At 35.4% G+C, this 16,756-nt stretch overlaps 1 protein-coding gene across 3 annotated transcripts in view; it reads right to left on the bottom strand.

The window, feature by feature from the left end:
• Bmpr2 (bone morphogenetic protein receptor type 2) overlaps nt 1-16,219 on the bottom strand; it is a 167,730-nt gene extending 151,511 nt beyond the window's left edge. For all 3 annotated transcript variants that reach the window (XM_021735684.3, XM_021735686.3, XM_005338919.4), the window contains exon 1: nt 16,086-16,219. In XM_021735684.3, the coding sequence (XP_021591359.1) occupies nt 16,086-16,161 (76 nt within the window). In that variant the 5' untranslated portion in view covers nt 16,162-16,219. The remainder of the gene's footprint in view (nt 1-16,085) is intronic.
• Between the last annotated feature and the right edge of the window lie 537 nt (nt 16,220-16,756).

Below are 16,756 nucleotides of genomic sequence, written 5' to 3'. Positions count from 1 at the left end.
CATAAATTTGAGATCAACTTCAGAAACTGCAAGATTCTATCTCAAAATTTTAAAAAATGGTTTTTTTACTTTTAAAACAGCTAGAGATGTAGCAGTGGTACAGCACCCCCTGAGTTCAATACCCAGGAGCCCCCTAAAAAGAAAATTATTGTAGAAGAACCTAGCCTATCTAACTGGCATAGTTCCATAAACCATGCATTAACACACTAGAATTTCTATTTTCATCAATAGGGTGGTATGAAATAAAATACCTTACTATGTACTTACAGTAGAGTTCAGTGCCAGTCTAAGACTAACTTTTTTTTTCCCCTGTGCTGGAGACTGAACCCAGGGCTTCTTGCATGCAAGGCAAATAAATACTCTACCTTTGAGCTAATTCTGCAGCTCAATACCTTGCTTTATTGTTGTTGTTGTTGTTTGTTGTTTTTAATTAAAAAGAGACTTAGCAGGGGCTGGGATTGTGGCTCAGTAGTAGAGCACTCGCCTAAGTATGTGCAAGACCCTGGGTTCAATCCTCAGCACCACATAAAAATAAATTAATAAATAAATAAAGGTATTGTGTCCAACTATGATTGAAAAGTAAATATTTTTTTAAAAAGGGACTTAGCAGCAAATAATCAACAAACTTAATTTCTCATAAACCTAAGTTTCTCATAAACCTAAGAGTTGTATAAATGGATACAACTTGATGCTAAAAGCTAAAGTGTATTTACAGACTAACATTCTTGATACATTTCATTAAGCTAACACATGCATTTTAGTCACAGGAAAATATTAGTTTTGTCAAATGTAAAATTTTGTTTCAAAAAGTAACATGAATAAATCCATCTCTAGATATCATTTGACTGTTGTTAATCTTGCTTCTCCATAATCACCATAATCACCATAATACATAATACATAATACATAATCACCATAATACAGTCCTTTGTGTAGTAACTAAATATAAAAAGTTACTCTTCACCCCAGAGTAGCCCCTAGGGGTTCTAATCACTAACAACACATGAAAAACTTATCGTTGACTAAATATGTCATCATCTTTTTTCTAAACTATCTGGTGCTCTTTTCCAAAACTGAAGTTTGAAATCTCCAATGAAATGCTTTATTATCCACCAACATTTGAATGTTAAACACAAAACTAAAACCGAAAATATCTGCTGTCATTTACAGCAAAATAAAAGACTATAACCAAGACACAGTTCAGCCTGAATAATTATTCCTGATGATTTGAATGCCATAAGATTTTTAGATGAATACAATATTTCAAATATTTTATACTTTAAGATCCATTAAGTCCCAAATTTCCAGTTAATTTAATGAAATTATTTCAAAGTTACCATAAGTGGTATATTGTTGCTCAATTTAAGATCTATAGGTGTTCCACATCTGGGTCACTGGGACAAAATGGGCTTAGAGGGCAATGTGACAATAAAGTAAATAGTAGTGTGTAATGAATTTAGTAAGTATACTAAAGTCTCAAGAATGTTCACGAGACCTCTCCCTTACTCCAATATATGTATTTACTCACTAATTATAGTCAAATTACTTAAATAAGGCATCTTAAATATAACCACTTTTAAAACATTTGATTGTCTGAATTTAGTTCTATATAAAGTTAAAAGCACAATTAAAATTAAGCAAGAGAGACTAGCAAATAAAATCATGAACAGTACAGACCAGATTATGTAGACTATTTTAAATGATTATGACTTTTATTCTAAATGATATGGGGAAGTGCTGGAGAAATTAAAGAAATGTCATGATTTGATTTATATTTGAAAATGGTTACCCAGGCTACTATGTTGAAAGACTATAACTAGAAAAAAGCAGAGAAACAGGCTAGTGAAAAGTTACAACTGAGAAAAGATTGTGACTTTTAGATTAAGATGCAGTGGAAGGGATAAAAAAGTAGTCAGACTATTATTTTGAAGGTAGAGCCAAAAGATTTTGTTATCAACTTGAATGTGAATGTGAATGTGAAAAAGAGAGGAGACTAAAAGCATATCTTATTTAGGGCTAAACAACAGGAAAAACAAAACTGCAATTTGCTGAATTGAATTAAATTTATGGGAAGAACAGGCCTGGAGAGGAAGCTCAGGAGTTCAGTTTTGGATGCTTTAAGTTTGAGATACCCAAGTGATGGGCTGGGATTGTGGCTCAACAGTAGAGTGCTTGCCTAGCACATGTGAGGCCCTGGGTTTGATACTCAGCACCACATATAAATAAATAAATAAATAGAGGTATTGTGTATAACTACAACTAAAAATAAATAATAAAAAAAAAGAGCTACCCAAGTGAAAATGGTAGATACACAGTTGGCTACCTGCAACCAGATTTCAAGAAAGGAAAAAGATCTGGAATAGAAATACATTTAAAACTTAGCCTCTGGATGCCATTTAAAGCCATGATACTGTTTAAGATCACTAAAAGAGTCAGTGTAGTTACAGAAAAGGTACAAGGACTGAATCTTGGGACAATAAAACATTTAGGGGTCAGGTGCAAAGTAAAGAACTATCAAAAAATATAGTATTTCAAGGAAGAAAAAAATGATTAAATTGACTAATGTAGCTAGCTGATAGGTCAAGAGGCGAACTTGGAAATAAATCAAATACAAAAAGGATGTTGAAAAGAAGTATTCAATAAAGCACTATTAGAGGGAAAAAAATCAGAAAATACCTAAACACCTCCCAATAGGAAATAATAAATAATAACAAATATACTCAATGGAATATATGCAACTATTAAAATGATAGTTAAGATTTCACACACATGCTTACGACATACTACTGGATACTAAAAAAATCCAAGACATAATTAAAAAGATATTATAAAATCACAACCATACAAAATTACATATACTTTTTATATTTGAAAGGAACTACATGGATTGTGGGCTATTAGTACTTTTTGTATTTTTCAAATAAAAACACAAATGAAACTTTCTAGTAAAGGTTAGCCTGGGGTTTTATGTAGGTCAGCAGTACATCCCTTGCCTAGTAGTTTGAAAAGCGTTGGGTTCCATCCTCAGCACAGCAAAAAAGAAAAAAATAAATAAAACAGTTAGCTTGGAGCACCTAGTACAATTATATAGCTTTGTTCATAGATAAACCTACAAAGGCAAAGACTGAAGACAGATTAATAGTGATAGAAAAGTCTTAGCTATTTATTTCTTAATTTAAATGAAACAATTGGAGAGTTTAGATTATTAAACATTTAAATATTCCTTCACACGTCTATCATTTATATAAGTCACATTTTGTTCTAAATCTTCCTATCTTGCACTTGTTAGAAAAGAATGAAAGTACATTATCATAAGTATTCTGACACAGATTATTAGGGTAAAACTGCCTATAAGAAAGAGGAAGTCTGACTTTAACAACATGAGGGGCTGGGGATGTGGCTCAAGCGGTAGCGCGCTCGCCTGGCATGTGTGCCGCCCAGGTTCGATCCTCAGCACCACATACCAACAAAGATGTTGTGTCAGCCGAGAACTAAGAAAAAAATAAATAAATATTAAAATTTAAAAAAAAAAGAAAAAACAACATGAAATTTCTCAATCTCCACTTTCATCTAAACTTCCAGAAATAAATGTGGAATTGACACAAACAGATAAGTGTGTGTCGTATCTTCCTATTCCCCTGAACACTTAACTCTCCCTAATAGTTTTATAGCCACTGCCCGTGGCACAATACTTTATCATGTCCCATAAATCCTCCATCTGCATTCAAGGTGAGAATGATTATACAAATTCTGCATTATATCTTGATAATTTGAGTAATGCATTTTAAATGAGATTTAATATGTACATAGCAGAATTAATATAGAGTGTTGGACACTGGGATTCTAGGCATGTACATAAACTTTCTATTAAGGTTTCCCCCCCTAGTACTAGGGACTGTACCCAGGAGCACTCTTAACACTGAGCTACATCCCCAACCCTTTTCATTTTGAGACAGGATCTGACTAAATTGCTGAGGCTGGCCTTGAACTTGTGATCTACCTGCATTAGCCTCCTGAGTTACTGGGATTACAGGTATGCAACATTAAGCCCAGTTCCTATTAGTTCTCTTGGAAATGATTCCCCTCCTTACATGTTCTTGCCATGTAGTTGTTTTGTTGTTGTTGTTGTTTTGCACTGCAGGGAATCAAACCCAGGCACATTTTATAAAAGTCCTCTAGATGATTCTGATATAAACCTCTGATTAAGAATGGAGGTTCCTGGGGCTGGGGATGTGGCTCAAGCGGTAGCGCGCTCGCCTAGCATGCGTGCGGCCCGGGTTCGATCCTCAGCAGCACCACATACCAACAAAGATGTTGTGTCCGCCAAGAACTAAGAAAAAATAAATAAATGTTAAAATTCTCTCTCTCTCTCTCTCTGTCCCCCTCTCTCACTCTCTCTTAAAAAAAAAAAAAAAAAAAGAATGGAGGTTCCTGTCTGTACAGTGGCACATGTCTATAATCCCAGCAACTATGGAAGCTGAGGTGTAAAGGTTGCAAATTCAAGGCCAGCCTGGGCAACTTAGCAACACTCCATCTCAAAGTAAACAAAAAAATTTTTAAATGGCTGGTGATGTAGCTCAGTGGTAGACCACCTGCCTAGCATGTATGAGGCCCTGGGTTCAATCCCTAGTACTGCCAAAAAATAAATTTAAAAAAAAGAAAAAAGAATGGAAGCTCTAAATTAATTGTATAAATCAATGGTTCTCATGCTTTAGAGTTCATCAGAATCACCTAGAGAGCCAACTAAAATACACATTACTGGATCCGATCTTTTTTATTCAAAGGCCTCGGATTCAAAAAATTGTCATTTCTAAGAAGCACCCAGGTGATATTGATGCCACTAATCTACGAACCAAACTTTGAGAATTATTAGCCTACACCAAATAAATCAGTACTTTAAAAAAATCTTCAGAAAAATCCTTATGGGAGAGGTTTCCAAGAACAGCATCCATAACCAGTATGTGTTGGCTCAACCTACATCATTCGACAGACATTTATTATGTGTAAATGTCAAAGTGTAGAACTCAAACTATCAAAACCAATCACTCCTGAGAACTTGTTAGAAATGCCAGCTTCCAAACGCCACCCAGAAAAACAGAATCAGAAACTCCAGGGTAGGGCCTTGAATTCTGTTTCAACAAATTCTCCAGGTAATTCTAATGCACACTACATCTTGGAGAACCATGGGATTAAGGCATACCACAATTATCTCTGTTAAAAACATACAGAAGCTAACTTCCTTCAAAAGGTTTATAAATATCGCACTTGCCTAGCCTAGCATGCATGAGATTTGGGTTGGATTCCGAGCACCAGGGGCAGGGGGATTTATAAATATGCCAAGGGAAATAAAATACCAAAACTAAAAACACTTATAGGATGCTATCAAGTATTAAATGAACAGTATAGCTACAAACTTCATTGGAAACATGAATATTAAAAACTAAAGGAAACTGCAATCAAAAATGTTAAAAAAAAAAAACTTATAACCTGGTTAAAGATTCCTAAACTAAAAAATATTCTAAGATTTTTACATACATGAAAAAGTTAATTAGAAGATTTCACGTGAGAATGTAAAATTTCTTTTTTTGGTTATCATTTACTTCATTTTTAAATGCTGGCATAAGAGTTTTACTTGCTTGGTCAGTGATATAAGCATATAAAATTTACTATGTCTTTATTACATATTTCATTTGCTATATTTTCTATATCTTTACTATGTTTTTCATTTTTATTTTATCTCATTCATTACTGTATTTTCACAAAAAGTCACAGGCTGACTGAACATCATATTTTCTATGGATATTTCTCTACTCCTCTGCCAAATATTCAACACCTCAAATGACTTACATAAAAATAAAATGCATGGGGCTAGGGTTGTGGCTTAGTGGTAGGGCACTCACCTCTCATGTGTGAGGCAATGGGTTCGATCCTCAGCACCACATAAAAATAAAATAAAGGTATTGTGATCACCTACAACCAAAAAATATTTTTTAAAAAATGCATAATGGTAAAAAATTAATATGATAGATTAGATCATATTACCTTACCCTTATCATTAGTACTTTCTTAAAAAAGGCTTACCGGGCTGGGGTTGTGGCTCAGCAGTAGAACACTTGCCTAGCATGTGCGAGGCCCTGAGTTCTATCCTCAGCACCACATAAAAATAAATAAATAAAAGTATTGTGTACAACTAAAAAAATAAATATAAAAAAAGGCTTATTGATTCAGAAAAGTGCTGAATATGTACATTCAAAAAACAGAAAACCAACCAGTCACAGTGGCACATGCCTATAATCTCAGCAGCTCAGCAGGCTGAGGCAGAAAGATCATGAGTTCAAAGCCAACCTCAGCAAATTAGTAATGCCCTAAGTAACTTGGCGAGACCCTGACTCTAAATAAAGTATAAAAGGGCTGGGGATGTGACTCAACAACACCCAAAACAAACTATCAGTAAACTAAAAATAATTTTACAAAAGCAAAAGCAGATATGAGAAATTAATTTTTTAATATCTTTTTTTAGTTGTTTATTTATATGTGGTGCTGAGAATCGAACCCAGTGCCTCACACATGCTAGGCAACCATTAAGCCACGACCCCAGCCTGAGAAATTAATTTAATTACCAGAGTTTAAAGGACAGAAAAGTCTCTTCATTTTTAGCAACAGATCTTTATTCAAAATAGCTGTCCAAAGAGCATGTTATGACAAGGAGTAAATAACAGAAATATTTATTAGATGCTTCAAACCTTTTTATAATTAAAGAAGAAACAAATCAAGATTGCCTAATCCCATTAACTAGTACAACTGTGAAACAGGAAATCAAAACACAGAAAACAAACTCATTATTTATTAAATGGAGATTACCACATGCCAAATTCCATCTAAACCTTATCTATAAGAACAAAACAGAAATTCCAAGATATTCCTAATGGTTTATTTAAGAGCAGTATATTGATACAAATTATTTTTAATTCACATATGCCTAACAAAAGTTATTTCAGTTTACTTCAATGAAAAAGTAATAAAATACCTATCAGAAGATATAAAAAACTTTAAGCTATTCTAGTAGGTCTAATTGTTAGACCTACTAGACCTATCTACTAGTAGGTCTAGGAGATATAACATCAAAATCCTCTTCAACAACATAAAGTAAAATTTAATTAGCTAATGTTATTCTCTCAGCTTTTCAGAATGAAAATAGTTAATCAACCAAAATCACTATCTCATAAATAACAAATTTAAGTGCCTTAATATATTTAAAAAAATAATTATTTTATCATTTACTTAAGAATAAAAACAAGAGCCAGACAGCTGTGCATGCCTGTAATCCCAGCTACTTGGGAGGCTGAGGCAAGAGGATTCCAAGTTCAAGCTAGCCTCAGAACTTAGCAAGGCCCTGAGCAACTCAGTGAAACACTGTCTCTAAATAAAATACAAAAAAGGGCTGGGAATGTGACTCCCGTGGTTAAGTGCCCCTCAGTTCAATCCCCAGTACCAAAACACACACACATATACACACACGAGAGTTCACCAAATTGAAAAAAAAAATACTCAAGGAACCAAAGAATAAAATACAAAGGAAATTAAACACTTGTACACTGAAGATTAGAAAACATTACTGACAAAAATTAAAGAGGACCTAAATAAATGGAAAGACATCCCTTATTTATAGATAGGAAGACTCAATAATATTAAGATGTCAATCCCAAAGTGATCTACAAACCCAAAAACCCCTATCAAAATTCCAACAGCCTTTTATGCAGAAATAGAAAAGTCAACTCTCAAATTTATATAGAAATGCAAGAGGTTCTGATTTGCCAGCACAATCTTGAAAAAAAAACAAAGAGGACTTACCTATCCCAATTTCAAAATTTACTACAATGCAATAGTAATCAAAATACTAATAATACTGGCATAAGGACAGACCTATAGACAAGCTGAAATGAGAGTCCCGAAATAAATTCATACAACTTTAGTCATTTTTATTTTAGTTTTTGTTTGTGCAGTGCTGGGGATTGAGCCCAAGAATTCATGCATAGAAGGCAAATGCTATACCACTTAGTTAAATCAGCCTTGCCCTGTTGATTCTTGTCAAGACTACCAATTCTACCAATAGGGAAAGAATAGTTTCATAAACAAATGGAACTGGCACAACTGGGTTTCCAAGTGAAAAATGGGAAACCCTCTCTCAAAATAAAAAATAAGAAGGGGTGGGGATATGGCTCAGAGGTAAAGCACCCCTGGGTTCAATCCTTGATACAAAAAAAAAAATTATAATTTAAAAATATTTTTAAAAGTTTCTACTTGGAGTGATGAAACGGTTTTAGTGATGTTGTACATATAACTAATGACACTGAACTGTGAAAATGTTGCTGGGTGCGGTAGCACACGCCCGTAATCCCAGAGGCTCAGGAGACTGAGGCAGGAGGATCACACACACAAAAAAAGTTTAAAATGGCAAATATTGTGTGAGTGTGTGTGTGTGTATGTGTATGTGTATACATACACACACACACATATTTTAACCACAATTTTAAAACATACAAAAAAATCACTGAATTGCATACCTTAAATGGTTGAATTGTATGGTATGTAAATTATATCTCAATAAAGTTGCTTAAAAATAAAAAAACTGGGCTGGGGTTGTGGCTCAGTGGTAGAGCGCTTGCCTTGTACGTATGAGGCACTGGGTTCAATCCTCAGCACCACATAAAAAAATGAATAAAATAAAGATATTGTGTTCATCTACAACTAAAAATTTTTTTAAATGAAAAAACATTAAACTAAAGTCTAAAAGGCATTAATTAGATATCACTGATGTAGAAGGTATGACAATTGGGTCAAAGACTGAGCTGAAGCTTTTTATTTTAAAATTAAAATGAGATAAGATTGTAGAGAAGTCTAATCCTCTTAAGTGAACTTCTAATTATTTAAAGTCCACTAAAAGGTCCTTTCCTAACCCTAAAATTATAGGAATCCTTTTTTTTTTTTTTCTTTGTACCAGGGATTAAACTCAGGGGAACTTAACCACTGATGCACATCCCCAGCCCATTTTTATATTTTATTTGGATACAGGGTCTCACTGAGTTGCTTAGAGCCTCACTAAATTGCTGAGACTGGCTTTGAATTCATGATCCTCCTGCCTCAGCATCCCTATCCTGGGATTACAGGTAAGAGCCACCATGCCTGGCTATTCTTATATTTTTATTAAAGCATATTTCTAAAGAGCCTTTCTTTACACTTTTGTTGTGCTAATTCAACATATATAATCAAGATATAAAATATCTTTGCAAAAGATTTTTTTTTCTTGAAATAGTCTTTTACAAATTTAGAATGCGGCAGTTTCCCCCAACCTAAGCTAAACTTGAAATACTAAGTCTGGGAGCATAGCTTAATGGCCCTGGGTTCAACCCCCAGGATTTGAAAAAAACAAAACAAACAAACCATATACTTAAGAAGATCAAACTGCTTACTTACTTGTAAACATTTAGGAGAAAGGAGGGGAGAAGATACAGAACTAGGGAAATGTAAAGTCATCAAGAAAGGGATAACCAAAATTGTCAAGTTCAGTAAAGAGAAAAATATCTGGATTTGGCAATTAGGAAGTCACTACTGACCTAATACACATTGTAGGGAGAGGGGAGCAAAGGAGTTCAAAATATGAAAATGGGAAATTTTCAGTGCTCTTTCAAAAAGGCTAGCTGAGAAGAAACATTGTAAAAGAGGATGGAGGGCTGGGGCTGGGGCTTAGTGGCAGAGCACTTGTGTGGCATATGTGAGGTACCGAGTTTGATCCTCAGCACTACATAAAAGTAAACAAATAGGATAAAGGCATGCTGTCCATCTAAAAGAGGGTGGAGATGATCAAGAAGACACAGGGATATCCTGATAGACGAAAGAAAGAAAATAATGCTAAAGGTCTGCAAAGTGTTCACCCTTGCTCCAAATAGTATATCTAACTTCTGTATCATCCTTATGAAGCATGAGATGGTAGGGAGGAAGGCAGACATTTTTTCTTTTTTCAATTTTTTGTTTTTTTAGTTGTTGATAGACTTTTATTTTATTTATTTATATGCAGTGCTGAGAATCAAACTCAGTGTCTCACACATGCCAGGCAAGTGCAGTACTGCTGAGCCACAGCCCCAGCCTCCTGTTTTTATTTTTAATTTATTTTTCTTTTTTTTTCTTATTTTCTTTGTATTAGCATTTAGAAAAGAATCTTGCACACAGGAAACAATAAATGTTGGTTGTGCAAATATTTCAGTGCTCCCTCCATGTTATCTATTTATTCTTAGTGCTCCCCTGCCCTTCTGGCTACTCCTTTGGGTACATATTTAAATAGAAACAGTCTAGAATATAAAACACTTCCCACCAGAAAATGAATTAATGTAATTAAGAACAAATAGTACATGTTATATACTAATAGTTTTGGTAAAGCAATGCATTCCAAAATGTTCCTGTCATTTATTACATTCTTTTTTGAGGGGATCGAACCCAGGGACATTTTACCACTGAGCTATATCCCAGCTTTTTTTTTTTTTTAAGATGTTGATGGTCCCTTATTTTATTCATTTATTTATATGCAGTGTTGAGAATCAAACCCAGTGCTTCACACATACTAGGCAGGCGCTCTATCACTAAGCCACAACTCCAGTCCCATATCCCAGCTCTTTTTATTTTTTTGAGACCTATCTAACTAAATTGCTTATGGCCTCAGTAAGTTACTGAGACTAGCTTCAACTTCTAATCCTCCTGCCTTAGCCTCCTAAACCGCTGGGATTACAGGTATATACTACTGCATTAGGTTTACTTGCTTATTTCTAACTCTACACAGATTATACATAAATTATGTGTTTTCTTATCATATCCATCTCACAAACAAAAAAGAAAAAGAATTTAAACAAAACTAGTGTACTTAAATTCCAACAAGGTATCCTTTGCTCTTCTGAAAAAGACTCAAGACTAGACCATTTAACTAGAAAGGGAAAAGAGTTTGGTAATATGAGAGTCTCTTTATGCATAAGTGCTATTAGAGAAGTTTAAAATTCATGAATTCCTAACTTGGGCAGGTGGCGCATGCTGGTAATACCCAGTGTCTTGGGAGGCTGAGGCAGGAGGATTGCGAGTTCAAAGCAAGCCTCAGCAATTTAGCAAGGTGCTAAGCAACTCAGTGAGACCCTGTCTTTAATAAAATACAAAAAGGGCTAGGGATGTGGCTCAGTGATTGAGTGCCCCTGAGTTCAATCCCTGGTACCAAAAAAAAAAAAAAAATCATGAATTCCTAGATATCACAGCACCCACATTTATTTTTTTCTAGTAAACATTGATCAAATACTATATGCAATTTATCCACCTGGAAAAGGCTCAACTGAATATTAATTTGTAACTAAAATCAAAACAAAATTGTCTAGTCTAATTAAATTTAACTCTAATCCCTTTATACCTCATCAATAATTCTCATCCAAATTTACTAAAACTCTTCTTTCTACTAATAAGTAATTTCTCCTTTTGACAGAAGTATAAGGAAAATAAAATGACCAACATAAAAATATGAGCTAAATTAGCATACATAAATACTGGGTCAATAAAGCCTTTTTCATTAAGTAATATATCACCCTAAGACCAAAAAAAAAAAAAAAAAAAAAAAAGGCAAGAGAAACACTGCAAATGGTAAAAAGAAAAAGGAAGTTGCTTAAAATACAAATAAGAAATATTTGGTATTGATGGTGACTAAAAGCTCCAGAATAAGGTATAATTAGCGCAAAAAGTAAAAATAAAAATAGCTGGGCACAGTGGCACAGGCCCATAATCCCAACAACTCATGAGACAAGAGGATCTCAAATTCAAGGCCAGCCTCAGCAACTTAGTGAGGATCTAAGCAACATAGTGAGATAAAAAACAAAAAGGGCTGGGATGTAGCTCAGTGGTAAAGTATCCCTGGGTTAAATCCCCAGTACCAAAAAATAATTAATTAAGTGGTAGAAGCTGAGAATTAGAAATAAAATTAGATCCAGTTCTCAAGAGTACATAGATATGGATTCTTAGGTTTTAATGACCAAGTACTTGGATTCACTAAGACTTAAAGTGGTATCCAGGAATTTGCATTTTGAAACATGATGTGGTCCAAACCCATAAAATTAGAACTAAATGAACTATGTTAGGTGTGTCAGAATCCAGGCCTTAACTCAGGACAGTGGTCTTCCCACTATGCCTCTTAAACTGCTGTACAGTTGAAGAAACTAGGTCAAAGAAAGAATAAGTTACTAATATTTTGAGTCGATAAGCTCCAATTGCTTTTTATAACTCATTCACCAAGTATTTCTTAAGCATCTCTTATGTGTACAGCCATATGGAACAATACAAAACAATTTAAGATATGAGCACTAGGGGGTGGCTCAGTGATAGAATGCCAGAGGCCCTGGGTTGGATTCCCAGCACTCCTTCGCCAAAATGACATGAAACCTATCCTCTAGAAACAATTACTAATTGGGAGGACAAGATAAATACATAAAAACAATAACATGGAGACTCTTCTCCTTACTACTAAAACGTTGGCCTTTGGCTGAGGATGTAGCTCAGTAGTAAAGTAACTGCATGCTAGGGCAAAGCCCTGAGTTGTACCCCAAGCAGGGAGGGTGGGGAAGGAAAAAAAAAAAAATATATATATATATATATATATATGTATATATATATATGTACACACACACACACACACACATTTTAATGAAAAAAAAATGTCTTTCTTTGTCACAGACATCTCTTTCCACACATTTCATAGACACACCAACATCAGTACTGCATACCACATTCCAAGACAGCTTTTGTACAGACCAAACCTGGTGTCATTTTAATGCAAAAGCCTATTTAAGAGCTTAGCTCCATTCAAATGTTAAGGAAAGCCTCCTCCCTTCAATCTACCACTTCCTCATTTCAAATGGTAGATTGAAAGTTTTAATCTTCATTCCTGTGCAATGGAACTAGAGGCAAAAATGTACTTCTACACCCCCCAACTCCTCCCTTGTCTCAAGCTTGGCAGTAAGACTTAGCCAATGAGATGCTAGAGAACCAGAGTCTGGAAAAGTGCTGGTGGGTTGGGCTTGCTCTCTTGAACTTCTGCCACAGCACTGATAACAAGCTTTTTCCAGGTAGATGTTACCCTGCCTCCAGCATGGGCTCCATAATGAGAGAAGTGGAGCAGAAGAAATGCTTACTATTGCACACCACTAAGATTTTGTGATTGCAAATTATTATGCAGCAAGAGGTGACTGAATCATCATATTTAAAAAATCTAATCAGATTTTTTATGATATAAAGCACTCATTGTCAAATTTACCTGATACTCTCTGGAGATTAAATTTTAAATAAATAAATAAATGTCCCGGAGAGATTCATTCAGAACAACTAAACTACAGGACTAAAAAGATCACTTTTTCAATCATGCCTGATTCTGTTGCAGTGTCCACATTTCTAGAAACATTGAAATTAAGATTACTAAACTTCCAGTTACTCAACAATATTCAATAACTGCTCAACAATACTAAGTAAATAGATGACTCACTTGAAACAATGTGTGCTCCCAAAGGAGATGTATGTAATTGAAATCTAGTCAAGAGAATTATTTCAAATGCATTACAGAAGCTGACACTTAAACACTTGTATTTTGTTACAATTAAGTTATTTATAAACAAAGTACATCTTATTTTTTCATAAATCCTAACTTTTTGCATACTATTTTAAGAATTAAGGAGTCCAAGAAGATAGAGTAAGTAGGAAAGAGGAATTCAAAAATAATTTATCCATGTTCCCAAAGAAGGATGTGCTCTGTATTCCAGTACATTTTTTTTTTCCTATTCAGGTGAATTATGTGCATCTGTCCAATTACATCATGACATCCATATATCCCAAACCCATTCTGGTCACCTTGAACTTAAAATAATAAAACTGCACTAGCCACCCCAATATCAGGCAAAGTTTTATACATTTAGAACCATGACATCTGCATAACCAGTGCCTACACTATTATTCTCTGTAATGTCCCCACTACTTTTCAAAGGTGAAAAAGGTGAAACATTACTCTATCTTCATGTTCCAATTAGACTGAGAAGTTGTTGTTGCCTCTGTTGCTGTTGTTAGACTTAATGTGGTGGGTAAGAGTGCAGGCTATAATCCTGTCTCCATAATTTCCTGACTGTGTGATTAGTTATTTAAATTATCTGTACTTTTCTCTCCCTCTCTAAAAAGGGAATAACAACCTGCAGTACAGAATTGTCAAGAGGATATTAAAAAAAAAAAAAAAGTAAAGCTATTTGAAAATGTCCTGGTGCACAGAAAGCACTCAATAAATACTAGCTATTATTATTGTTACAGCTCTGAAACCCAGTTTCCTAGCACTGTCATCAGGTGCTAGGTAATACTAAAGAAAAAAGATTAACACCATTTTTATTAATTTATCCCCTTTAAAGGGACACTATTCTAAGAATATTCATTTTGCCAAATACAAATGGTTTATTTTAAAAACAATGTTTTCTTCTCTTGTTTTTGTCAGTTCTGATCATAAAAGATAAGCATGTCACTATAAAAGAGAATCTACATTTCAAAAGAGTAAAGAATAAAAAAGAACAAAAATATTCTGAAATTTCTGCTCAAAGAATGACTGGTTAGCTTAAGGCCTTTTTTATTCTTCTTATTTTACAAGAACCACATGGCTTGTGGCTAGAGAATTTAAAGAGCTAAATAACAAATTTAGAGAAAAAAGTGTTCATTTTTAACTTGAAAAATAATTGCAATGACTAAAAATATTAAAATCAGTGTCAAAACATATTCGATTCAGAAGCTCATGATTTTAATATAAAATACAGACCCTAATTAACTTACCATAATTAACAATGGACATGAATCAGTAATACCAAAAGCACAGTAGAAAACTTTAAATTTTCTTTCAGTATTTTCCCAAAACAGATTTTTATAACCTCTCTAACAAAGCAATGAGAAATTTATTCAATGTGAAAACTACACATTTGTTAAAAAAAAAAAAAAGTAATTGGAAAGCCAACACTCTTGTCTCTCATTTGTTTTTAAATGCATAATCCATGTGGCTATTCTTTGTCAAATTTAAGAATTATATGTACAATTCACTCCTGAAAATGTCTAAAAGCAAATCACCAAAAGACTGCTTGAAAAATGCAGTTGCATTGTGAACATGGGCTTTTTTCTTAAGGTGGCTGAGAATTTAAAAAGAAATAGCCAAAGAAAAGGATGACTGTTTCCTTTTACATTTCAGTAAAATGTCAAAATCCTTTCAGGAGTCAAATCTCCTAGAAGTGTGACGTGAAGTTAAAGTTGTCTCAATGACAGGGAAGTCAATAGATGACAGGTGACCAATAAAAGTGATCAAAATACTTAATGCTCAACAGTAATTCCAGAAGCACATTAAATGAGTGTGTCCAAGTTAAAAAGATGGAGATATAATTGCTAGAACAAATTATTTGGTAGCAAATTAATACGAATGGTAACAGTAATAAATAGTATTATAGAGTGTATCAAGAATCCCAGTCTGGCTTCCTCAACATTAATTCTATTCATTCAGTAACATTTTTCAATAATGAAAAGTAACATGCATTCCCAAAGAGTGGTGGAAATCTAAAAATAAATGCAAGTATGTGTTTAGTTGATGTTCTTTTTACTATAAGCCAAATCCGCTTCTTTTTGTTGTGTGTGTGTGGGGGGGGGGGGGGGGACTACAGCTCTGTTTCCAAAGATCTCCTAATAGACACTGTTCACTGGTGATTAAAATATTATTTTTATTCCTTGCATTACCTCACAGCTAAAAATGTCAAGATACCACACCCAACATGTCTTTTTCCCCCCCCCAATGGAGGGGGATGGGGTTGGGTATATGGGAGTGAGGATATGAAATTACACGAAAACACTAAAGGCGATTTCGCTGGCAGGTACCCGGCAGCAGATCCCCTCCACAGTGACCCAAGGGGACGTGTCGCGAAGGGCGAGCGCAGGCCTGGGCCTCCGAGGGCTCCCTCCCTCGCCACCGCTGGGCAAGTGGCCGGGACGCGCTACCCGGGGCTACTCACCGGCCGCAGTGCTGACCAGCAGGATGGCCCACGGTAGCCAGGGCACCCGCCAGGGCCGCTGCAGCGAGGAAGTCATCCCTGGACCAGTCAAGACGCAGGAGGGGGAAAAATATATATATGGAAAGTAAATACGGGCAGACAAATCCGGCAGGGAGGCTGGTCTTCTCCCGTCTGACTTATCCTGCCCGTATTACAATGCAGTTTGAAAGGACAAATGGCAGATGAGAGGACCTAGCTGCAGAGCTTTCATTCCGCTGCAGAAATTCCCTTCATTTCGCTCCCTCGCGACTGGGGGGCTTCATTCGCCTAGGAGGGGGTGCCTCGGCCCCCCAAACTGAAGGCATGTCCGTGGGGAGGGAGAATCAGGGGGAGCAGAAGGAATCCCGGCAGTTATTTTCCTCGTAGTTTCACGATATGAAAAAAATATCCAGGTCTGCGAGAAAACATATCCAAGGAGCAGAGGAGTGTAGGGCGGGGATTCGATGGGGGGCCGAGGATCACAACAAGTTCCGGACTGCCGCGAAGGGCGAAGCCCGGCGGGCGGCAGCGGCGCCCGGCTGCCCGAGTCGCATCGCCCGCAGCTCGGGGAAAGCAGGATTCCTTTTAAAGTTTCGCTTCGGTGCTTCCTTCACTCCGATTTCGAGAACAACAAATCCTCTTCTTCGACGAGA

The sequence above is a fragment of the Ictidomys tridecemlineatus genome, chromosome 7, assembly GCF_052094955.1.
Source record: "Ictidomys tridecemlineatus isolate mIctTri1 chromosome 7, mIctTri1.hap1, whole genome shotgun sequence".
Taxonomy (NCBI): Eukaryota; Metazoa; Chordata; class Mammalia; order Rodentia; family Sciuridae; genus Ictidomys; species Ictidomys tridecemlineatus.
This window is presented reverse-complemented; position numbering and strand designations above follow the sequence as displayed.